The sequence below is a fragment of the Tenrec ecaudatus genome, chromosome 16 (genome assembly GCF_050624435.1).
Source record: "Tenrec ecaudatus isolate mTenEca1 chromosome 16, mTenEca1.hap1, whole genome shotgun sequence".
NCBI lineage: Eukaryota > Metazoa > Chordata > Mammalia > Afrosoricida > Tenrecidae > Tenrec > Tenrec ecaudatus.
This window is the reverse complement of record NC_134545.1, coordinates 16,535,382-16,559,924: the sequence shown is the minus strand read 5'-3', so window position 1 is coordinate 16,559,924 and position 24,543 is coordinate 16,535,382. Positions and strand designations below refer to the sequence as shown.

Here is a 24,543-nt window from a genome sequence, read left to right as displayed (position 1 = left end):
TTTGCATTCCTGACTCAGCTCGGAACCGGAGTTCTGTGTTAAGTTTCACGTTTAGATTAGTTAGTGAGAAAACACACAAATAGACAGTGGTAGAAAGCAGCACAGCTTTAGGACAGAGGTTTCCTGAGAAGTGGGGTGAGCTGTGGGCTTTCCCGGCAAACTGTTAGTTCTCTCAAGCAAAAATGTCAGCAGCATCCACGGTAAGGGTGACCGTTGAGGGCATGTTCGAGTATCTACCTGCACAGTCAGGAGAGAGGGTCTGTCTTTCTAGCCTGCCAAGTGATTGCCTCCTGCTCCTTAGCAGTCAGTCCCATCCAGGGTTTTCAGTGGAAATAGTTTCTTCATTTGACTCTACTTCTCACTGCTCAGAGAACGTATCTGACTTTGTGTCCTCCCACACTGCTAAATGGCTTCTAACTTCTAGTAACTTTTTAGTAGGTTTTTAAAGTAGTTGATATAATATTCACATCTCATAACTTCCATAGTTAAATTGCTTTTGAGAAAGTTGTGTCTACATCATCACAATCCGTTCCCCCTTCTGGTATAGATTTCTTACATACACAACCATGCCCTTTCTGAATAAAGACAGCTTTACTCTTTTCTAATCTATAGCCCTGGACCTCTTCCTTGCCATATTGTGCAGGTGGCGGGAGGGGCGTCCTGGTCTTGCTCCTGATGTTAGGGGCGGAAGTTTCAGATTGCACCATTGCTATGAGGTTAGCTGGCGGTTCGTCGAGTTGAGCACTTTCCCTTCTAGTCCTCGTGTGCTGAGGGTTTGCATCATGACGGGGTGTTGACCTTGGACACCGTGGTGACCCCGTGGCATGTGGAGAGCCCAGTAATGGGCACAGCAGTGCTCATCGTGGCGAGACTGGGAGCCCAGTGTCAGGAGGTCACGGGATGTGCTGACATTGGAGTCAAGCAGTAGGAAGATGGGATGTGGATGCCGCATCTGGTGGCCTCGGAAAGCGCTGTATGAAAAATGCCACTTTGAAGACTATATGAGGGGTACCCCCTCCCCCCAAAATGGAATTTCCCCCCTAAAGCTATGTATTTAGATGTTTGTATAAAACAGCCTATCGCCTTCCAAGTGCTCTCCATTTCACAGTACATTTGTCAAATCTGGAGTCCACTCTTGAAGACATGTTTCAGACTCCTCTGTCTGGGTGGCTGACAGCACCTCCCTCATTTTTTTTCTTCACCTCTTCTACATCACCAAATCGCTGCCCTTTCATGTCCCTCTTCATTCTCGGAAACACAAAGTCACACGGAGCGAGGTCTGGTGAGTAAGGTGCATGAGGCAAGAGAGGCATGCTGGGATTTTTTTTGCCAAAAACTGGCGCACTGAGATGGCTGCGTGAGCAGGTGCACTGTCGCGGTGACAAAACCAGTCCCGTCTGCCACAAATCAGGCCTTTTTTGTCACACAGTTTCCCAATCTTTTCAGAACCTCTAAATAGGAAGCTTGATTAACAGTCTGACCTGATGGAACAAACTCCAAATATCCCACTGAGTCAACATTTTTTTGTCCATTTGGGAAGCTTACGGACATCCAGAACGAGGCTGTCATCAGTCGACATCTCACCTTTTTTAAAAGGAGAAAACCACTCATAGTTTTCCCACAGCGCTGTCCTTGTAAGCTGTGTTACATCACAACAGTTTCTGTGGCATTTCTCCCCAAGCAGGAAACAAAATTTCACAGCCACATGCTGTTCTCTTAAAACGGCTGTCACAAAAACGAGGTCTGAGTGAAACTGCTTGTATGAACAAAGTCACTGTGACCAGAGAACCTTCGCAGGCGATGCCATGGGTGCACTGACTCAGAGCAAGGTGCTCCATGCTCGCCCAGCAGAGCTTCTTTCTGTGTTTTGGGGAGTACCCCCTCGTATTCCCTGTGGTTCCATTGGCAAGGTCAAGTTCAAAATTGGGCTAACATAAGGGATTCAGACTGTTCACACAGGTCCTAATGGCGCGGCAGAGCCGGGCGGCACTCCCTGCCATTCTCAACTGTCCACCCGTGGGAGGGGGAGGAGCGCAGCTGGGCTTGGGGATGGTGTGTGTGTGTGTTCGCTTCAGTAAAGGACCGACAGGCATCTCTTGGTTGCACTGCTTTGAAGTGGACAGACGCGTGGTACCTTTTGTGTGTGTGCTGCATTTCGTAAGACGCAGCTAAGGACAGAGCCGTGTGTCTGCACAGAAGTGCCCCCACTCAGCCACACGTGCACGGCCACGCCACACTCCTCTGGGGAGTCGCAAGAGTGGTGATTGCCACGGGGTTGGGTAAGGGGGAGCTTCTCACTGGTCCTGTTGGTAGCGTTTCCTTCATGCCCTGACGTGATCATTAGAAAAAGGAGGTGGAGAGACAAAACCTAGATTCCCCCACCCCCTTCCCTTCAGCTGTGGCGCATCGTGGCTGGCGCCACTTTGATCTGTCCGTGAGAAACAAAGTGTGCGCAGTGAGCTGGGGGGAGACGCCTGATTGCCGTGCATGCGCGTTGTTTCAGACTCCCCCATCTCCTCGGGCTTTGAGGTTGACCAGTCCGTGTTTGAAATTCCCGAATCCTACCACGTTCAAGACAACGGCAGGAACGTGCACGTGCAAGACGAGGATTACGAGATCATGCAGTTTGCCATCCAGCAGAGCTTACTGGAGTCCAGCAGGAGCCAGGTACCGTGACGGCCCTCCAGCGCCGCTCTCCTCACCTGCACCTGTGACGTCTAATGTTTTCTAACTGCCTAGTCCTTTAGAGCAGAGGTTGCCAAGTTTACTGCCCCATTTTCAGAAGAAAACTTAACTTGGCGCCCCCCCCCCCCAGCAATGAAACATTTTTGTAGGATAGCTCAGAATCCAGGAAAAAGTGTAGGTCTTGCTTTTGCATGGCCCCCCCTCGCCCCCCATCATTCTAGCGTCCTCCAGGGGCCGTCGCCCACGTTGGAAAACACTGGTTTCTCTTGTCAAGTGTCTCCTGGCAGCTGTCTTGTCTGGAGCTTATATGTGGGGCTTTGAGCCTCGTCTGGGTTGCTCTGTAGGCTGTGATGACCATGGGGAATGGTGAAAGGTACCCAGTCACTCCTGCCAGCTTCCTGAACCTCCATTCAGTGGCAGAGCTTAGAACAGGGCAGGCGGCCTAAGCTGTTTCCTTTTGCCCTCTAACCTGGCTATTTTTCCAGCCTCCCTGTGTGGGGGCTTCGCGAAGCCCCTCCCCGCTCTGCTGGGGCAGGCCCTGCTCCAGCCTCAGGGCACCTGCTGTCCGTGCTGCAATTCCTAGTTTCTTCCTCCCTTCTGGGGTCCACTCAGCAAAGTGCTGGCCCAGGAGCCCTGGAGGCAGCAGTGGAGCACGCCGCAGTTCAACCCCCCCCCTCCAGGTGGCCGTCTGTCTGCTGCATAGACAGCAGCCTTGGAAATGTTGGGGACAGCTCTGCTGTCCTACGGGACGGCCTGCGACTTGACCCTCCACTGCTGCCACTGTGGAGCCATCCTCAGACCCAGTTAGCTCTCTCAGGATGCCAACCTCAGGGCCAGACCCCTCCGCAGGCACACGCCTTGTGGGAGACCCACTGTCCCTGCCCCACACACCCACTTTTCCTGCCCTATGTAGGTGAGGGCAGACCCCAGCCTGATACCCACTTCAAGCTGAGCTCTGTGTCCTCACTTATGTGATCAAAGTGACACCAGATACGAAGTGCTGCGTCCATCTGTTCCGCGTGACCTGCTTTGCTTATGTCACATTTATTCAGAGGTAGCCAGTTTTCTTTTTTAAATCATTTTATTGGGGCTTATACAGCTCTTATCACAATCCATACATCCATCGCATCAAGCACGTGTACATTTGTTGCCCTCATCATTCTCAAAACATTTGCCTTCTACTTGAGCCTTTGATATCAACTCATCATCCCCCCCCCACCAGGTATCCGTTTTTAAGAGACTGGTCTGGGGTCTGCTAAAAGGCCATGGTTGCTGTCAGGATGCCTATCACCCCACCCTCCGTGTGGCTTTAGGAGGCGGCCCTGGGTGTGGGCGCAGCTGGCTCACATGCTCACTCCACTACAACCAAGGAGGGGCCTCAAGAAAGGCAGCGATTGGGGTCCCCGGGGAGCCCACTCTGCTCTGACCCACACAGCTTGTGTTGAGTTGGATCTGATTAGACCACATAGTATTTAACTAGAGGGGCAATCCAGATCCCCATCAGCCGTTCCCGCCACTCTGTCAGAAACAGATATGCCTGCAAATGGTGTTTATTGTGTCCCTTCTGCATTCTCAGTGGGCTTTCTGCGAAGGGGTCATACGACACCCATCACGTTTGCTTTTCCTAGGAAGTCTCAGGACCAGCTTCCAATGGCGGGATCAACCGGACACAGGCCTACGATGCCCAGTATGAGAGGTGACCAGCTTGACTCCTGACCCAGCTCAGTGGAGGTTGAGTGAGGCAGGCGCTAGGCTGGCTGAAACGTAGCTCTCTGCTTCCCCTTGTGGCTGCCCTCCGTATTACAGTTCTTGATGGTGGGGTTTCCAAGACAGCTGACAGGCACCCAGAGGCCCTCAGAAGAAATGCCTGGTGACCGGCTTCTGAAAACGTGTGGAGCACAGTTTTACTCTGGCACGCACGCACACACTCCACATCAGAAGCAGCGAGATGGCATTTGCCTTTCTCTCCAAGCCTGCCCTCAAGCTGCCGAGGGAGGGCGGGCACTGACTGGTGTTCTATTTCTGATGGGCCAGACTGCCTGTGAAGGGGGCAGGGAAGTTGCCACACTTGAAAGGGAGAGAAGAGCTACTGGAAGAATTTTTTTTTCTTCTTCTTAGGAGAAAGAACTAGAAAGACTCGCTTTACCAAGTATACTGGGAGCCTGGGCTTTGCTTTTCAGTTGCTCCAGATGCATTTCCCAGCCTCGGCATTTAAAAGCTGGTGCTCTGCAGGAGGACACGAGCACCCCCAGAGTTCTGTAGGATTAAGGGGCACTGTGGCTGTGGTCTTGCGGGGACGACTGCCTTATTGCTGAACTCTTTCTCCCCGTTCTCCCACCCAGGGCCATCCAGGAGAGCCTGCTGGCCAGCTCGGGAGGCCTGTGCCCCGGCGCCCTGAGGGAGCCCAGCCGCTTCGACAGCGACCTGCAGCTGGCCATGGAGCTCTCTGCCAGGGAGCTGGAGGAGCGGGAGCTGCGGCTGCAGGAGGAGGAGGCGGAGCTGCAGCAGGTCTTACAGCTGTCGCTCACCGAGAAGTAGACCTCCCAGCCCCACCCCGCCCGCCGCCACCAGCGCTGTGTAGGCAGCGCCCAGGGCCCAGCGGCCAGCCCTCCGGTGCCATCTGCAGAGCAGGAGGCCGCTGCCCTGTTCCCTCTGCAGAGCCCAAGGCCTGGGCCTTCAAGCCCGACCGTGACTCTCCCGGAGGGAGAACACCATCACCTCCATTAACTGTATTGGTAGCAGGTCACCGTTTTACTACCAGCTTTAGACAAAAACAAAGAACCTGCATCCTGGCCGGTGTGCAGATGGACTTTTAACAAGGAGCGGTGACCTCCAGCGTGACCTAACAGCCCCGGTGCTGAGAGCCTTGGAGGCGTGCGGGCTGAGACTTGAGACTTCTCTACATCACCAAAGACACGGGCCATCCTGCTGCTCTGTCTGTCCACCTGTCGCCAGGGTCCCGGGAACACTGTCCCTTGTCCCTCCTCCTCCCACCCGACCCCGCCCAGCCAGAGTCAGAGGACGGCTGGCCGGAGACACAGACGGCCGTGACGTTACCTTAGCCTTAAAAATTACTGTCTGGAGCCACCTCACCCCACTGATGCGGGATCTGAGGGGACTGAGCGGAGAGCAGCCCCCCTGTGGGAAGTCCCAGGAGCAGCTGGGGCCCGGGTGGGGGACCGCGGACGGAAAGTGTTGACCATGACTCGGCTGGCCCAAACCCTGCAACAGCATTGAACCAAACCAAGTGCAGGGCTTCCATGTCCAGGCCTGAGCAGCCGCCATGGCCCACTGGCCTCTCTGGCGAGGAGGGGCTGGGCTGGGCTGGGAGGTACAACGGGAGCTCTAGATTGAAGGGGAAACCAAGAGTCCATATGCTTTTACAGTTCAGAGCAACATCTTTCTGGATAAATCTATTTTTTAACAGAATCTTTTTATTATTTTTAGACGAGATGAAAATGCCTACACGCATCAGTAGCAATACAAGGTTGTATGTTTTAACCAGATTTTTCTCAGGCCTTTTTTGGATACCTTTAGTAGTTAACTATTTTGTCTAACCCTCCTGTAAATAACCATCACACAGCACTCAGGGCCTGTCCCTCCCTGTGGCCCACGGGTGGCACGAAAGCCCCAGGCACAGCTCCCTCCTCCCCGTCACGCATCCATGTGCCGTCCGTCAGTGGCTTCCGGGAGGAGAAGAGATGGGGGCTCCTGCTCCCACAAGCATGTGTGACACCGCAGCCAGTAAAGCGTCCCAGCCACAAAGGACTGCTTTTAAATCTGTCCAACCGCCTGCCTTCTTTTCTTGACAGGGGCTGACCAAAATCCCGTCGGTCCCCAGGCCAGTATACGTGGGCACCATCCCCTTTATTTTGAACGTGCCACTTAATTGCTGGTTGGCCCCTTGTTGTGTTTACCCTGGGCCCAGGCCCTTTGGGACTGGCTGCCCGTTTGGCCCTGTGGTTTCCTGACTCGGGGAAGTCGGACTTGCAGGCCTGCATTCCATGGCTTTGCTTCCGGTCCACCTCGGACTTGCCTCCCGGGCAGCTGCTGAAGAGGGGCCTGAGCATTGTGTCCACCGGTCGCAGTGTTGTGCAGCTATGTGCTCACCCCAATAAAGACTTCTTCCTCAGAGGGTGCTCAGCTGTGGCCTGCGTGTGAGTCGTTTCTCCACACTTGATCACAGTGCATTTTCTTTCTTTTTTAAAAATTGTTTTATTGGAAGTTCTTAACAGATGAAACAATCCATAATTCAATTAGATCACGCGTCGATGTACAATTGCTGCCGCCATCGTTTTCAAAACATGGTCTTTCTTCTTGAGCTCTTTGACATCAGCCCCTCCCCCCCCCCCCCAGGAACCATTCTATCTTAATATCATTATACTTTCTTGCCATATCTTACACCATCCAATGTAGCCAATCACCTACAATCCTGTCCTTCATTCCTCTTGAGGGGGGTTGGTTACACAGTCATCACTGCTGTCCAGTCACCACCCGCCCCTCCTCCTGAACCCTCAGGGGGGTCAGTTCTCCCATTGCGCTTTCTTTCTGGAGTATCTTGGACTCCGTGCATCAAACAATCTGACATACACACACTGCATTTTCCAGTCGTCTCTGTTCTGGGTAAGAACGTTAAAAAGTCAAGCTCACTGCCGTCCAGTGGACTGGCTCACAGCTACCCTATAGGGGGGCAGAACTGGGGGTCTGAGACTAGAACGCTATGGAATCAAAAGCCTGTCCTCCTCCCACTGAACAGCTGGTGGTTTTGAACTGAACGTGTGGGTAGCAGCCCAACTCCTAACCTACGATACCACCAGGCTTCTCAAGGTCACTGGGGGCCCTGGGGTCTGCGCACAACACTCCGGTCTTAGACAAACGGGTAAGGCAGCACACTGTTCCTACTCTTAGTTCACCTGTCTGTAGATTCATCACCGCGGCAAACAAATGATCCAATCTTAAGCACTGCACTATCCCCAAGATGTAAGCTGCCACACCATAAGAGTGTCACTGAGGTGCGGGGACAGCGAGGTCTGCTCTGAGGAAGGGCAGGAAAGGACAGGTGACATCCAAGAAGATGGCTGGGACGGACTGTTCTCCGCAGACGAGGTGATGGAGCTCAAAGTCAATGTGGGCCTCTCTGGGAGTATGGAACAGGTTTGAGACAGAACCCTCCGACCCCTCAATCTCAAGCATTGGCAGGCACCTTTGCCCCAACTGCAAAGAGCCAAGAGTCGTTCGTATCTGCGGAAATGACTGGGCTTTCTCGCAGATGGGTACATCAAGGTTAATGGGTTGATGGAGTGCGTTGCTCTGGGTACGACATACCTTGGGTACCATTCAGTCCACGAGGCCTGGGGTTTGGACAACAGCCCTTCCCCCAAAGATGGTCTCTTGAGTTGCCCTGTGTCTTTACTGGTCCCTTTGAAACAAGCCCCTTCCCACAGAGATGCTGCTTTTATCATGAACTTGCCCTCTCTCGTTCTGAGGTGATGCTAAGGATGGGGTGCAGAGCCAAGGCAGGCTTGGGAGGTGCTTTCAGCCAAACCACACTGTGAGCTTGCCAGGCAAGGAGCAACTCACCTAGCTTAGGGGGCTTCCTTAAGCCCTACAAACGGCAGTACTGAATCGCGGGGCAATATAAAACCCATCGAGGTGCAGGATATACCCCCCCCCACTCCCCAGGACTTAATTCCCTCTAGGTCCAATGTCATTGTCCCACCTCAACTCATCCCTCCAGTACATAGCACTGAACTTCCAAGGGCCAGGCCAAAGAGGGCAATCCCACCTGCCCCCGGGATGTTTCCACCCCCTTTGATCTTCACAGGACGGTAAAGTGGACCGTTGTACGATGGACAAGCGGGAGCTTTGGAGAAGACAGAGTCCAGGTCTCCTGACTCCCTGAGTTTAATGTGGCTCAGGTTCCTGACACGGTGCCTTCAGGGGTCGCCCTCATGGTGCTGCCTGAAGCGAGCCAACGTACAAGTGCCTTTGGAACTTTCCAGAACGAATTGTCAAGTAGACTGCACAGCTCCTGGCCACTGCCTGTACACGAGAGAACAGAACGCTGCCCTGTCCTGCACTTTCCTCAACACCCCCAGCAGTGGGCCTTGCCCAATGACGTGTCCAAAACAAGTGGGTTGGTCCGTGGCCTGCTGGGACCCATGGGGTTTTCCATGATTAATTTTCCAAAGGAGACTGGCAGGCCTCTCTTCCTAGTCTTAGTCTGGAAGCTCCACTGAACCCTGCTCACAATGACGGTCCTGCCCGGATCTGAAATCCCGGTGGCTGAGCGACGGGTGGGGAAATCATTACCCAGAGTGCAACAGGCAGGGAGGAGGGCTTTATTCTCGTTGACGTGGGCTCGGAAGGGGCAGAAAAGCGCGCATTTCAGTGGCTCAGTGTGAACAAAAGTATAAACAAAGTCCCGCACATCAGTTATTTCACATTAACAGCAGGTTTAAAAAAAAAAAGTCAGTGCTGTGCTGGAATGCCCTGATAGCCCAGTGGTGACAACGTCAGCTTCGACCTACAAGGCCAGCCGTTTGGACCCCGGCAGCCAGTCGCTCCCAGCGAACGACAGCCTTGAAGACCCTCCGACAGGGTCGCTCGGAGTCAGAAGTGACTCAGCACTGGGCTTGCGGCTGGCATGGACTGTAAGATACGCATTTATTTCCATTCAATAACCAACCAACCTAGCACCTTCAAAATAAATACCCATAAGCTCTTTGTAAGCACAAAAGTGTTTCAACAGGGGTGGGGTGGGGGCCCTGTTCACGGACAATGTAAAATAGCAGCACGTTCAAAGCTGAGATGAGACACGTTCCGCACACGCCCGCCCGCCCGTCACCCTGCCTGGAACTCTCGACCTCACACTGCTGCAGGAGAGCCCTGCCTCTCTGGCTCACAGGAACTCCGCGGAGTCTCTTCAAGACCCCAAACCTTCACCGTCCCTAGGCCCCGAGCTAGACAAACATGTTTAGAACAAAGGAGACCAGTGTTTGAACCAGGGTGGAGAGCTTTCTCAGTGGGGTTAGTTAGCTGGCCACATTTCCAGTTGAATGCCCACGGAACGGTGGCCCGGGCCTCCCAGACGCCATCGAGCCGGCTCTGCAGCCAGTGCCTTCAGGTCTGCTGAGTGGGGGCAGAACATCTGTGGTTCATGCCCCGTTGGGCAGAAATGAGCTCTTACCCCACTGGGACACAATGGTGCCTAAGCAGGGCGCCCTCATGGGTTCCATCCCCTTTGGCACACGTTGGTCGCCAGTCCTTCCCGGTGCATCTGACAGATGCACCAGTTTGGTTTCTTGCGGGCACTTGACCTGGACACTGGCACTCCCAGTCTTATTCTTAACAAGTCGAATCAGATACATAAAAAAAGTCAAGCATGGACGAGCAGACCGGGCAGTTACTGGCGTTACAATGTGTGTGTGGGGGGGGGGGATCATTGCTAGTACATTTTCTGTTTGGTCTTTCTCTGAGCCATGAGTTTACCAACCGTCCAGACCATCGGTCATTTCCAAGTGGGGACGTTCTGAGTCCTGCTCGTCTGCCAGCCAGCCTGGGACCGTCGTCCTGTTTCCAAGTCCTCGGAAGAGTGCCCGCCCGTTCCCGGTCACCGCCGCCGAATGGGCTTGTAGACACAAAATGCCACAAGGACCATGATGACCAGCAGGATGCTGAACACGGTGCCCATCAACACTGCAAGAGGAAAACGGGTCACTGCATCCCACTGCCCACCTGGTCAGCGGTTCACAGCCTTACAAGGTCTCCGCTCTTGAAATGTGTGATATGTGGATTAAAAGCCAATACAACTGTTTTTAAAAAGCTTGAATCTCAATAAAACCAGTAAGCTCTATAGCATTAAATATATACATGTATATATATATACATACATATATATAGTTTCGGAAACCCAAAGGGGCAGTTCTGCAGTCCTATAAGCTGATGGCTGTGGGAGGTGTATCCTGACATGAGCCTTCTGCTCAAAGAAGCAGTTACCTTTCCCCACCTAGGACCACTTAAAAAACATCTAAGAAAGAGGCCCTACAGATGACACTGACCCCACTACCACCTCAAGTCAAGTCCAAGTTGGGCAGAACCCTGGGACCCGGGCTCTCCACTGCTGGCATGACCGACAGCCTGCCCCGGGGAAGCTTCCCACCCGGTAGCCATGGTATCCTGTCCTGTTTGTGTGACTGTCTCGGGGGGACGTGGGGTTACCTTGAACAAGCGAATGCATGATGGCATGTGTTTGTGCTTAAGACGGTGGGCCTATCCCAGGTTACAGCTGGGGCTTAGCTCTGCTTGTTCTTCAAAATAATTATTGTTTCTCAGTGAGGAGGGTCAGGGGGAAAGTACAAGATTCTGGATGTGGTTTTGTTCAAATCAGCAAAGTCTGGAGTTTCCGTGATTTTGTGACTTCCTGGCCCACTTCACACACTGAGCCCAGAGTATTTTAAGCTTGACCACAGGGAAAGTCTATCTTGTGGGATGGGGGAAGGGGTGTGTCCAGAGTGAGTGAGCAGAGCAGTCTCCTTCCTTTTCTTGCATTTTGTATTTTGGAAGATTTCCAGGGTGGGGGGTGTTTTTAATTAAGAACCCTAACTTGTAAGGTAGGAATGCAGGCAGATTAAAGTTAGGGGGATAAAAAGCCACTAAAAGAAAAACTGGGGGGGGGGGCAAATTGGATTAAAAGCTAAGCACTCTGAGTTGACAGGTACACAATACCCTTCTAGGTGAGCATCCATTTGGGGGCTCAATCGATTCTCCCACTCTTTATCCCTCCCCTTCTCCCAGAACTCTGCATGCAGCATTCATTGTGCGAATGGCCTGCCCTTAAAAAGACCCCTGTGGTCCGAGGTGCTGAAGGGACCAGATATCAGGCATCAAAGAACAAACAAATCCTATCATTGTGTGCTCACCTCCATGATACGATCACTGAAGACAAATGGGTGCATAAGCAAATGTGGCGAAGAAAGTTGATGGTGCCCAGCTATCAAGAGATATGGCGTCTGGGGTCTTAAAGGCTTGAAGGTAAACAAGTGACCATCTAGCTCAGAAGCAACAAAGCCCACATGGAAGAAGCACACCAGCCTGTGCAATCATGAGGTGCCGAAGGAATCGGGTATCAGGCATCATTAGAACAAAAAAATCTTACCATAGTGAATGAGGGGGAGAGTGTAGAGTGGAGACGCAAAGCCCATTTGCAGACCACTAGACATCCCCTTACAGAAGGGTCTCGGGGAGGAGACAAACCAGTCAGGGTGCAGTGTAGCAAGGATGAAACATACAACTTTCCTTTAGTTCCTAAATGCTCCCCCCACCACCCTATCATGATCCCAATTGTACCTTATGAGTCTGCCTAGACCAGAGGATGTACACTGGTACAGAAAGGAACTGGAAACACAGAGAATTCAGGATGGATGATCCCTTCAGGACCAGTGGTGTGAGTGGCAATACTGGGAGGGTAGAGGGAGGGTGGGTTGGAAAGGGGGAACCCATTACAAGGATCTACATATAACCTCCTCCCTGGGGGAACGGACAACAGAAAAGTGGGTGAAGGGAGACATCAGACAGGGCAAGATGTGACAAAATAATAACTTATAACCTGATGCCAGGGGCTTAAGTGGAGAGCAAATGTGGTCCCTTCCCATTGTGGGATCTTGTTTTTGTTTGTCTAGAAAATGAGACAAATGAAATCCACCCCACAAGAGTGTCTTGAGACCTACATATGCTATCCAGTGAAATGTGCTTCACAGTGCCAGGCACACAAAAAGGCCCTGAAATACGAGAGCTGTTCAAAGCTCCAGACAGCGAGATGGACCTTACAGGGGTCAGGAATCCTAGGATCTGGGGTAAGATCACTTGACCTTGCAACTACAAAATTTACAAGCTCGAGACCTTCTGTAAGACCCTCAACTTCTCTGTGTCTCTTTCCCCTTCTGTAAAACACGGGATAAGAAAGCTGTCCACGGCACAGGACTGCAGAGGGCAGTGTGGAAAAGGACTTTGTCGTTATACCACTAAGAAGCTTTCTCCACCTGCAAAGCATTGCGGTCCCACCACACCCCGAAGGGGGGCCTACTTGCCTGGATGGGGCAACCATGCAAAGGCTGTGAGGTTTTGAAAGGCGTGCCTTCGATTTCTAAGGCGATAACAAGTAGTCTGCAGCCATCTCCCTTTCAACAGTACTGCTGGATAGCAGCGATTCCCTCAATGGGCATTACTCTGATTCCTGGCTCTGGTGGCACCGTGGGTTATTCATGGGTGTGCTAACTGCAAGGTGGGCAGTTTGAGCCCAGCAGCCCCTCTGAGGGAGAAAGACAGGGCAGTGTCTACTCCCAGAAAGACGCATGGCCTTGAAAACCCCCAAGTAGCAGTTCTATCTTGTGCTATAGGGTGACTATGAGTCAACTGTTACTTGATGGCAGTGCGTTTGCAGGGGTGGTTATATATGGGCTACTGACCCTAAGGTCCACAGTTGGCAACCACCAGCCGCTATGCGAGAGCAAGACAAGGCTCTCTACTCCCATAACCAGTGACCGTTTCGGATGGCGGGTGAGTGAGATGAAACAGAATCGACCCGATGGCGGTGGATTTGGTTTGGGTTACTATCCCTATTAGTGGCTCGGTGGGTCAGGAGGGAGTGGGGGGGCGGGGTCTAGTACCGCATTATCCATAGCCTGGTCTACACAGCCAGCGAGGAGAGAGCCCCCGTCTCTCGACCCCCAATACTTCCATGCAAGCAATGCTGCGAGAAGGGTCGCGGGGCTCCAGCAGCGGCGCCCCGCTGCACGCCTCACCCGCACAGCCTCCCCTCCCCTCCCCGCACGTCCCGGCGCGGACCCCTCACTCACCCAGGTTCTGCCCGCGCAGCACGGCGTACGGCCGGCTCCGCTCCGGCGGCTGCACCGCGCCCTGCGCCTCCGCCGGCCCCGCCAGGAGGACGCTCCAGCCGAGCCCCAGCCCGAGCCACGGCCACGGCCACGCGGAGCGCCGCATCCTCCAGCCCCGGCCCGGCCCACCGCCGCGGGAACCGCACGCCCCGCCCCGCGCGCCGACTTCCGGCCGCGCACGCGCAGGACGCAGCCCCGCTCCCGAGCGCCGACTTCCGGCCGCGCACGCGCAGGACGCAGCCCCGCCCCCGAACGCCGGCTTTCGGCCGCGCACGCGCAGGACGTAGCCCCGCCCCCGGGGTGGCGGCGGCTGCCCGGTCCTTCCTGTCTCGCGTTCCGGTCCCTGCGTCCCTAGGAAACCTTCCAACAACCTTCCAGCGCTCACCCGTGTCGGGGGCTGCGGGCGCATTCCCCTCCGGAAAGACGTTTTAGCAGAAGAAGCTGAGACCCAGGGCTGCAGCAGAGAGCAAATGTTTACAGAACGAGGATGGCAGCAAACGTCCAAATGGGCTTGACACACTGGTTGCATGCATGGATTGAGATAAGAGTTGGGCGAGCTCCCAATAATATGATTAAAAACAGAAAAAGATGTTCGCGCTCCACGTTGGACCTACTGAACCTTGTCTTCCCACCATGTTCTCAGGGGGCCCTTTGCTACAGACACCTGGATGCCCCAGTACTGATTAGTGCATAGTCTAGGGCAGGGGTGACACACTGGCAGCCCGCAGACCGCACGCGGCCCCCCAGGTAATTTTTTTGTGGCCCGCGATGCTCTGAAATAAAATAAAAATGGAAAAATTTGTTATGAAGAAAATAGCTCTTAGGGGAGATTGAGGCAACACCGTACACAATTCCCTCTTAACCCTTTAACTACTGAAGAGTCTGCACGTGGCCCAGTGCCTTTTCTGGGGACCTGTGGTCGTGTATAAACCTGCTGACTCAGTTCCGGCGACGTTTGGAGATATTCAGTGTCATGTAATATAAACAGATCCCAATAGCGAGAAGGTTAACCAGAGCACTCTGGGTTGTGCTGTTATGAATCATACCTAGCGGCAAGACTAGTTAACATTTTTAGAGGGAAGCCGTTAAGATTGTGCATCACGTTTGTCAGCTGTCCAACATTTTGTGTTTTTTATTAGTTACTTTGTTATATTTTCTGATCACAACATAAGAAGTAAGTGAAAACTAGTAGGAGGAAAGCGGTGGTAAGTTTTGGGTAAAAATAATTTTAGTTGTATAAATACATTAAATAAAATAAATGTTTAAATAAAAGCAATTAGCACCAGCAGCAACTCAGGAGAAAGCGTGGGCTTTCCACTCCCATCCACAGTGACGGTCTCAAAAAACCACGGGGGTTGCTATGAGTCAGCACTGACTCGATGACAGAGAGTCTGGAGTTGGGGATGGACATGGGGGGGAATATAATGGAGTTTTTGTCTTGTTTTGTTTTGATGAAGTTTGTATCATCTAGACATGCATAAGCAAACGCAGGAAAAAAGGCTAACTTTTGTAGAGTGTCAGTTTAAACTTGGGAAAGAAGTGGGTTGTTCGTGTTTAGATAACTAGCAGCCTTTTCGGTTATTGCGATTGAATCCAAGAGGGTCCCTGCTTGTGTGCACTGAAATCCGATCTCGGGACCCTGGTCCTTTAGAGAAATAGAGATGTGCTGTACTGCAAAGCCATGAGCCTCAGACTGCCTCAGACTCAGACCTGGCTCCTGGGATAGAGAGAGGTTTTAAACACTTTTATGGACTGGGTAAAAGAAAAACCCACTCCCGGGGCACCTGCAAAAACATCGCGCAGAGTCCTAGCTCCTGGGTCTGCCAAATATGTTTTCTCCTTCCGGGGACCCGAGGCCAAAACCGCAAACATGCCTCGTCAGATCCTCAGGCCAGGAAGCAGCGGGGTTTGATCCCTTCTTCGTGTTGATTGGAGCTGGAGGGCCTGGAGCTGCCCTGTAGGTCACGCGTCTGGCACTGTTTAATCCAGATGTCATTTGGGACAGAAAGAACCACCCAGAACCAGGGAATACACTTGGTCCCAATGACCAATCTTAATTTCTTCACTGTGAATACGCAGTACAGCAAACTGAAGGAAGGAAGGCCCTGACTTCTCAATGAAACGTTTTCCCATAAAGCTGCTCAGCATGAAGGGCTTCCAGAAGTTATCCGCACAATGTTCCACGTAACCAGGATACCGTTATCCCCTAAATGCACGAAATCATGTTGGGGTGTCCTGTTGGGGTTTATACCAAGTAATAAACATCTGAAACGAAAAAAGAAAGACCTAGTCCCATCAAGTTGGTTCTGACAGGTGGCAACCCGGACTAGCACAGAGTAGAACGTTTCCGTAGGGTTTGTAAGCTGATCATCTTTCTGGGAGAAAACAGGCTCAACTTTCTCCCACCAAGTGCTGGTGGGCTCAAACTGCCGACCTACTGACTCGCCACTCCACGCCCGTTTGACTCAGCCACCAGGCTGCCCCGCAAAAGGAAAGTTCTAAATACTCTCCAAATCGCTTGGGAAATCTCAAGGTTTTGCATTTTGGGGGGAGGGCAGACCACCGTGTTTGCACAGTGGCCATGTGTTCCATGGTCAGAAAACGACGTCTGATGAGGAAGGGGAGTTTTCAAGGTCAAGTTTAGGACAAGGTCGGGTCTGGCTGCACAGACTTGACAGGTCAGAGCTGCGGGCTCTGTTTGAGCCAGTCCAGACAGCCACTCTTCAGCAAACCAACGTGCAGGAAGTGAGTCAGCTTGTTTGTGTTCATGGAAGTGAGGTTGGCCTAGTCTTGAGCTGTGATGATCCCTTAATGACCGTGGATGAGGGGTCTGATTCTCCTGGCCACTTCCTGCTTGGACGAGAGGGAAGCTAAGGGGCACGTCTACGGAACCGTTAGCAGTCTTACTGACTTGTTGCGGTTTTGTGGTGTGGAGGAAATACTAAGGACACAGACCAGGACCTTGCAACGACTGAGAAGTGAACTTGATAGGTTTCTGGGATGGTTTACCTTGGTTCTTGCGTCCCAACACTGAGAGCATTCATGTGGCAGAAGCACTTTGGTGATCCAAGTTAACTTGGATGAGGGCCACGGAACTTTCAGGTATTTGTCTCGGGTCGTGCACGCGCACAGGATGGCCTCTTCCGGGGATCGTAAAACAAAACAAGGGAACGTGAAAAGAGCCCTGAACGAGAGTGCGGAACAGGAGAGCAACTGCCCTTGGTCCCCGACTTTTGTCCCCGCCTACCCTACTTGAGGGCCTAGTTGACGGTATTGGTCATTCTTAGTGGTCAAGTCACCTGTGAGATGTCTGGTGTCCAGGTTGATTTCCGCCTCCCCTGAATGACCTTAATCTGCGCATGCTCAGTTCTGCATTGTCCCCCTCCGTGTCCAGTGTGTGCCTGATGTCTTCCCATCCCCTTGGTTTTGGCTCTGCCAGCTAATTTTGGTTTAGCATAGGCATTTGGTGGACGCAACCCACTCGATCCTTAATCTTCCTACCTGTCAAACTTGGATGTTAAATTTGAATGTAAAGCCCCAAAAGTAGTGATCGGAACAAAACCAAGTAGAAGGTCATCAGGGGTCACAGCCACTGGCAGCTGGGGGACCTTGATATAACCATGACCACCACCAGGTTGTCTTCCTCTGGAGAGCCCTCACGGAGGCGCTGCCCTATCGACTACTTCTTTAATGGCTTGTAACTTCTTTTACTTGCTTGGCAGTGTGGACTCACAGACAGCAAGAGGCTTGGGCGATGGTCCTCAGTTTCGACTGAAATAACATCTAGGGTGAAGAGATGATGCATCACTGGCCACGCATTGTGACTACATTGCCACCTGTTGCTTTGTGGAGAGGCGAGGGACCACGTCGCGGCTAGAAGCAGGCTTACATGTAGCCACTGCGAAATACTGCATGGAAGACTGTGGTTATTGGATGATTGTGTCAACTGGACCCTCCTGGGGAGGGGTGGAGTCAGACTTGTCCATCAAGGATGACAGCTACTTGGGGGTGTGGCTTTCTGTATGACCGTTAAGGATGCTGGCAGCTACTTCTGTCTCTGCCACTTTGCCTTCTTCCTTGCTGGGGTATCACTGGGCCTCTCTGTCTCCAGGAGTGGCCCCGCATGGGCCACCTGATGCTGAGAGCTGTTGGCGCCCTGCCATGCTTCCATTGACCATGGACCCACAGGACTCCACACTAGCTGGCCTGTGATCTCCCTGCTTCTTGACTCACCATTCTGCTTCCCCGGCATATAGCTGAGTGAGTCTGCAGAGGGACTTCTGAACTAGCCTGGACTTAATGGACTAGGCTGGGATGCCTACTTGCTATCTGATTACTTCTTAAGTGCTCCCAGGTCAAGAGGTGTTCTCTGCTGTGATGCTGTGATTGCAGAGTGATCTGACTTCCTCATTCTGTTCTGTTCTCTGAGTGCCAGTGGCATGGGGGCAGAACTGGGCAGGAAATTCAAAACTGCAAGTCTAAAAGAGACAAACACACACACAAACAGTGATGCAGTGTAACCTGCGAGGATTACATTATATCAAAGCAAATCACCTCAGCTGTGTCCCTAGATCGGTCTCCAGTGCCCTGCCTGCCCTTTTACTGTCACTGGGAAACAATTTTGCCTGGAAATTTTTTGTCCATGGCATCAAAAAAGTATCACTTTAGCACAAAAGGAGTTTTAGACCAGATAAATGACAGTGACAGAGACTTAGAATTACTCGCAGAATTGAGCGATAGTGGTTTATGGGGAAATTCATCATCCGACACTGACACTGACCAGATAAGTGACGACAGTGACGATTCCGCACCTGAGCTCAGCCACGTGCGAACTTGGTGCTCTATTGTCTGCGGTACGGATCAGGCCGCTCCCCCACGATTCCCGTTTCCTGGAGCACCTGGTATGAAAGTAGACCTTAATACATAAACAATTTTCAAACTCCTCTGTTTGGATGGCTCACAGAACCTCATTTTTTTTTTCTTCACTTCTTCTGTGTCGTCAGGTCACTATCCCTCTGCATCTGCAGAAACAACAAGAAGTCCTACAGAGCGAGGCCAGGTGAGTAAGGTGCATGGGGCAAGAGAATCATGATGTTTTTTGCCAAATACTGGTGCATCGAGATGGCTGCGGGAGCAGATGCATTGTCGTGGTGGCAAAAGCAATCCCCCACGTGCCACAAATCAGGCCTTGTTTGTCGCACACTGTGTCAGTCTGGGTACATCAGAGAAACAAATTCACAGAAACTCTTATGTATAAGAGAGAGTTGTATGTAACGGGTAAGTGCACATCAAGAAAACATCCCCACCCAGTGCTGCCCAAGCCCACAAGTCCAACATTAACCCATATGTCCAACACCAATCCACAAAGTCCTGCTCCATCTCACAAAACACACGCAATGATGCCGACTGCAGGAGGAAAGCCAAATTGGTGAATGTGTCAGCATCTCAGCACTGGCAGGGATCTCCACACGGCTGCTCCAGCACCCAGGGCTGCATCTGGGTAGGGCCACGTGGCTTCTCCTTGGGGATGTCTTGCAGGAAGTGAGCCTTGCCAGCTGAAGCAGGGAACTGGCTAAGGCAGCTGCACCCTGGTCCGACCATCACAAAGCAAGAGACCCGAGAACTCAAAAGGTGAGGCTCACTGAAATGTCATAGGATCTTATGGTTTTATGTCTGAGCTATGATCTTTTCCTATTTATGTTTCTTTGAAGATGTTCTAGGACACTTGGGCGGCTTTTATTTTTATTCTCAGGAAAAGGAGCAATGTCAGTCTATGAGCAGCAGACAGTCGTTGTTGTTAGTGCTCGGAGCTCAGTTCTCTGAGTGGGAAGCGGTCTGTCTCGTTTCCCTGCTCTCGGTTCTTGGGAAAGGAAACTGAAGAGCAACCGAAGGAACAACCGTCAGTATTTACTTCAGAAGGGACCAAAGAGATGCACAAATATCGTGTTTCCCTGAAAATAAGACATACCCACAAAGTAAGCCATAGCAGGATTTCTAAGCATTGGCGCAATATAAGCCATCCCCAGAAAATAAGACAAGGTGATTGGCGTGGCTCTGCAGCACACTGGCGCGGCGAGGTCACGGAGATGGGCAGCCCTTCTCACCTGCCCCATCGGGACAGCTGCTCTCTCAGACCGGAGAGGTGCAGGCAGCCCCATTGACAAGGTCAGCTCCAGGGATCTAGTGCGCCCATCTCCTGCTTCCAATCACGAGTTCATTGGGTCATTAGGGCAATGACCACGCGGGCCCCCTCCCTTTCGGATTTCTTGGGCCAGTGAAGACCCTCCGGACTGTTGTTACTGAAGAGCTCCAGTCGCGGGGATGCAGGAGTTCTCAGCAAGCCTTTGGAAAGGTGCAGCTTTCCTGACTTGAGGTCTGCAGGGACCGTTAGAGAATGTCCTGCTGCTGAGGCAAACCATGTTCTTATGGCCACTTCTGTTTCCCCGGGGCTGCAGATGCCCAAGAGGACCTCTCATTCTTTAAAAAAAATAATCACTTTATTGGGGGCTCATACAGCTCTTTTCACAGTCCATGCAACCATCCATTGTGTCAAGCACATTTGTACATTTGTTGCCGTCATCATTCTCAAAACATTTTCTTTCTGCTTGAGCCCTTGGTATCAGCTCCTCATTTTTCCCTTCCTTCCCTCCCCCACGAACCCTTGATAATTTATAAATTATTTTTTCATGTCTTACACTGACTGATGTCTCCCTTCACTCACTTTTCTTTTTGCCTGTCCCTCTGGGGGGGTGGGTGGGAATATGTCAATCATTGTAATCAGTTCCCTTTTCTCCCCCACCTTCCCCTTACCCTTCTGGTATCTCTATTCTCATTATTGGTCCTCAGGGGTTCATCTGTCCTGGATTCCCTGTGTTTTCCACTGTACCCGTGTACATGCTCTGGTTTAGCTGGATTTGTAAGGTAGAATTGGGGTCATGCTAGTGGGGGGAGAAGAAGAAGAAGAAAGTGGTATGTTTCATTGGTGTTATACTACACCCTGACTGGCTCATCTCCTCCCCGTGACCCTTCTGTGAGGGGATGTCCAGTTAGGACTCTGGTCTCCACTCCTCCTTGACAGCAGTGAGCCAAGGACAAAGCTGAGGCTCAGGGTCTAGTTGGAAGACAGACCAGAGGCATGTGACCCGAGTCTCTGAGTGAGGCGGCACGGGGGTGTGGGGAGTGTGGAGTCGGGTCAAGCACATAAGGAGGTAGAGCAGACCATGCCCCCATATGTCTCTCGGTGAGCTGGCACCTAGGGAGGTCCTTGTTGCAGAGACCAGCCTGCTTTAGGCACTAGGACATGCAGGTGGGCAGAGTCCCCAGGGAGGGGAGCGTGGCTCCCATGGGCCCACCTATGAGAGCCAGGCAGGGAGGCAGCTAGGATCAAGTTACCCAGGATGGACGCCCCACACACACACCTTGAGTTCAGGCCTGTCCTGCCCCAGGAGACAGCTGGGCTGGCTGCCTCTTCCTGTGGGGGTCCCGGAGGGTGGGGCACTTGTCCTTCCCTGGGGGCCCCTGGCTGTCCTGGTGATGTCTGCCCATGGTCTCATGTTGCTAACCAAACCCAGCGGCGGGTAGAAAGCCCGTGTAACTGTGCTGTCAGAGCCCTGCCATCTGAAGGGTGGTGCCCCCAATGAGAAGCAGCCATCTTCCCAGTCCGTGCTGGGTCACAGCCCCTCGCTCCACATCCCCGCAGCATGGCCAGACAACAGCAAAGTTCCCTGGTGGCACGAGATGCCCAGACACATCTGATGCGGCAGGTCTGCTGTTGACAGGATTCCTGGGCACCTGTGGTTCCCCACAGTGGCATTGTCATGGGACTTGGCTGGCAGCCCGGCTGCACGGGAAGCTGGGTTTTATCCAAGGCTGCTCTGCATGGAGGTGGGAGGGGTGCTCACCCCAAGTGACCCTGATTGCCCTCCCCCCCCCCCCCCCCACCCCAGGCTGAGGGCCAAGAGCTAGAAGCAAAAGGCAGAAGGCAGGAGGCAGAGAGTTGTTCGCCCTGTAGGATAGGAGCTGAAGGTGTTCTGGTGGCCTGCAGGGGGCAGCAGCCCTGTGTCTGTCTGGGATTTGCCCTTGACCTGTACAGGTGAGTGCCTACCTCCACAGGAGGCTGCCCCAGTGACAGCGTGGCCACCGTTCCTCTAACAAGCCTGGTGGAGAAGAGAAGCACAGGCAGCGTGGCTGTCCTGAAGGAGACTGAGGACCAGAAATCGTGCATCTGCTCCTGCTCATGGTGACACGGCTGCTAGAGCAGCCCTGGGCCTCCCACGGCTTTTGAGGGCTGACGGTTTGGGAAGCAGGTCTTGCTCCTATGGCGCCTCTGGGTGGACTTAAACTTCTGACTTTTCAGTTAGTCACCAAGCAACCAAGTAGAGTGTGTGCCACTCAGGGACACCAGGAATCCAAACCAGCCGCCATCCACATGACTCTGCCTTGCATGCGGCCTGATGGCAGGTTGATGCTGCTGACCTGTCTGCTCGCCGCTGCCACGTCCTCCGGAAACAAGAACAAGCAAACTCACTGCCATCGAGTTGATTCTGACTCACAGGGGACCTAACTACATCGGGAGCAGACAGCCTCGTCTTTTTTCCTGAGGAGGGGTGGGTGGGCTTGAACCGCCTGATCTTGAGGTTAGCAGCCCAGTACTTACCTAGGAGCACCACTAGGGGCTCCTTTCCTAGTCACTGAGCACAGAAGAGGTCAAACTAACCCCCATCATCTTCCACAGAGAGAATGGAACAAAAGTGGGACCATAGCATAAAGATGCCTCAGTCACTGTCTTGGTGCGCTCTCTCTGTGGAGCTGGCCGACTGCAGATGCTCCGGGGGTTCAGTGGCTGACCTTTCAGAACGAGCCAGACCATTCTTCCAAGGTGTCTCTCTCTGGGTAGGCTCCAACCTCCCACCTTTGGGTTTAGTGTCTGAGAGTTTCCCCATTGGCCCCAGCCTCTAGGATGCAGGGTGGGATGGCCCCTGCTGGTCTGCGCCAGGCGGAAACTGCTCACGTTATCTCAGCGTTAGTCTGGCAGGGCACCAGCGACCACCATGCCGGCTGTTCTTGGGCGGTCTCTCCTGCAGCGTGGCATTTTGTTGTTCGTCAGCTTTTCCTTAGATGCTCAGGGTTCCAGAGCTACTGTCTGTACCCGCTTCACCTGCTTTCTCAAGTCTCTGTTGCAAGAGGGGCACGAGGAGGCTTCTGGCCACCACCTTGGACCACCTCTCTTCTGTAGAATCTCTGATCCAACATGCAGGGATGGCCGCTGGGCACCATCCAGTGCTTCTGATCTCATGGCAAAGGAGGCCGCTCTTCCTGGAGGCAACGAGCCAGGCCTTCCACAGCCCCATTCCATCCCGGGCTCTCCTCCTCCTTTGTTGTTTCAGGCAAGTAAACCCAGTTGCTATGCTCTATGGAAAACACAGGCCTTTGTGCAGCCAGTGCTGAGCTCCTGGGACCTCACCCGGCTTTGGGTCTTGGTCAATATTCTGGCATCGTGGGGAGGGACCCAACTGCATGGTGGGGAACGCAGGTGAGTGGGCCTTCAAAATGTTCCACACAAAGTTACCAGAGGCCTCAACAACCCTGCTGCAAGCTTTCTAGCCGCAACAACTGAAAATGGGGCGGCCGAACCCCAGCACCATTCACAATGGCCAAAAGGTGGAAACAACTCATGGGTCCATCGACAGGGGAAAGGCAAGGGACAATCCATACAGCGGAATAGTGCTCCGCTAGAGGAGGGCTGATGTTCGGAGAGATGCTGCTGCACACGATGATCCTCGAGGAACAACAAAACAATCGTGCTGGTGGAATAAGCCAGACACGAAAGGGCAAGGATTCAAAGTATCCAGAACAGACAAATGCAGAGAGGCCGAAAGTCAGAGAGTGGGTACCGAAGGCTGGAGGGAGGGGAGACAGGGACTCAGTGGCCCTGTTTGGAAGCCCAATAGTGGGACTGGGTGTGCAACATTATAACTGGAATAGTCGCAACATTGTGGTTAGAATCACACACACACACACACACACACACACACAACCAAGCTGCAATCAGGGGTCTGGGTGGGAACCCACACTTGGCTCATGTGGAAAACGCAGAGTCGCACCGTGCCCCACAGTGATGGTCGAGGCTGCACCTTATGGAGGCTCGTTGCCAGCCTTCTTCCAGGGTGCCTCCGGCTTTGAACGCCAGTCAGCCTTCAGGTTAGTGGCAGGGCCACCCACGGACTCCTTTTGCACACTGCAAGGCCTGGCTGTCGTAATAACCATGATCTCAGAGTTTATTCTTGAAGCCTTACTGACATGTCCTGCACCTTTGCCTTTGAGGTCATGTGCCTGTCTTCTCACTTGCGAGCTGGGGCTAAGGGGCAGGTGGTGAAAGGAGGTATTAACATGCCTGCTTTCTCAGCTTTCCATTTCCCAGCTGGGCTCCAGGCAAACAATGAGCCGGCTGTCCTCGTTCTGGGAGCCACCTGAGGCAGCACAGCAGTGGGGCTCTGCTCAGGGCTGCAGTGCCAGCTCAGCAGGCCTAAGGCTACTGGCAGGGGGCGTGCCCACTGGAGCCCGGGGCAGGGAGGGTGCGGGTGGGAGCCTGGCGATCGATCATCTCGTTCAAGTCCCTCCAAACTCAGAGTCCATGATCTGCACAAAAGCTAGACACTCCCGCTCACGGCCAGCCACGTTTTACGGTGACGTTTGAGGAAGAGACATGGGACTCAAAACTAGCATGCTCATGCCCCCCACTCCCGCAGCCCTCCTGGGGTGCATCCAAGAGGGTACACCCTGGGGGGAGGGCGTATTCACCACAGAGCATTTATCTAAGAAGCCGATCAGACAGGCTGGTAGGACAACCGCAGTGGTTGTCACGGAGAAAACTGACACCTGGAAGGACCGGAGACCACGCTGCCTCATTCATGAGATCAACCCAAAGCGGGTGTGCCCCTCGGGGCAGCTCACAGAGCAGCCG

The 24,543-nt window shown here is 53.0% G+C and overlaps 2 protein-coding genes across 2 annotated transcripts in view; one reads left to right on the top strand and one right to left on the bottom strand.

Annotated features, from left to right (window-relative positions):
• Nucleotides 1–6,828, top strand: part of ANKRD13A (ankyrin repeat domain 13A) — a 38,234-nt gene extending 31,406 nt beyond the window's left edge. Inside the window, exons 13-15 of the mRNA XM_075534917.1 lie at nucleotides 2,504–2,667; nucleotides 4,314–4,381; nucleotides 5,028–6,828. Coding sequence (XP_075391032.1) covers nucleotides 2,504–2,667; nucleotides 4,314–4,381; nucleotides 5,028–5,223 — 428 coding nt within the window. The 3' untranslated portion in view covers nucleotides 5,224–6,828. The remainder of the gene's footprint in view (nucleotides 1–2,503; nucleotides 2,668–4,313; nucleotides 4,382–5,027) is intronic.
• A 2,182-nt stretch (nucleotides 6,829–9,010) lies between these two features.
• On the bottom strand, nucleotides 9,011–13,715 carry C16H12orf76 (chromosome 16 C12orf76 homolog). The gene is made up of 2 exons (XM_075534918.1): nucleotides 13,542–13,715; nucleotides 9,011–10,383 (listed from the first exon to the last, which is right to left on the bottom strand). Exons 1-2 carry the CDS (start codon nucleotides 13,684–13,686, stop codon nucleotides 10,298–10,300), a joined length of 231 nt encoding a protein of 76 aa, XP_075391033.1. The 5' UTR covers nucleotides 13,687–13,715; the 3' UTR covers nucleotides 9,011–10,297.
• Between the last annotated feature and the right edge of the window lie 10,828 nt (nucleotides 13,716–24,543).

Coding starts and splice junctions, on each gene's coding strand:
- C16H12orf76 (XM_075534918.1), bottom strand. CDS start 13,686: ATGCGGCGCTCCGCGTGGCCGTGGCCGTGGCTCGGGCTGGGGCTCGGC. Junction 10,384..13,541: donor GCTGCGCGGGCAGAACCTGG/GTGAGTGAGGGG, acceptor TTCCTCTTGCAG/TGTTGATGGGCACCGTGTTC.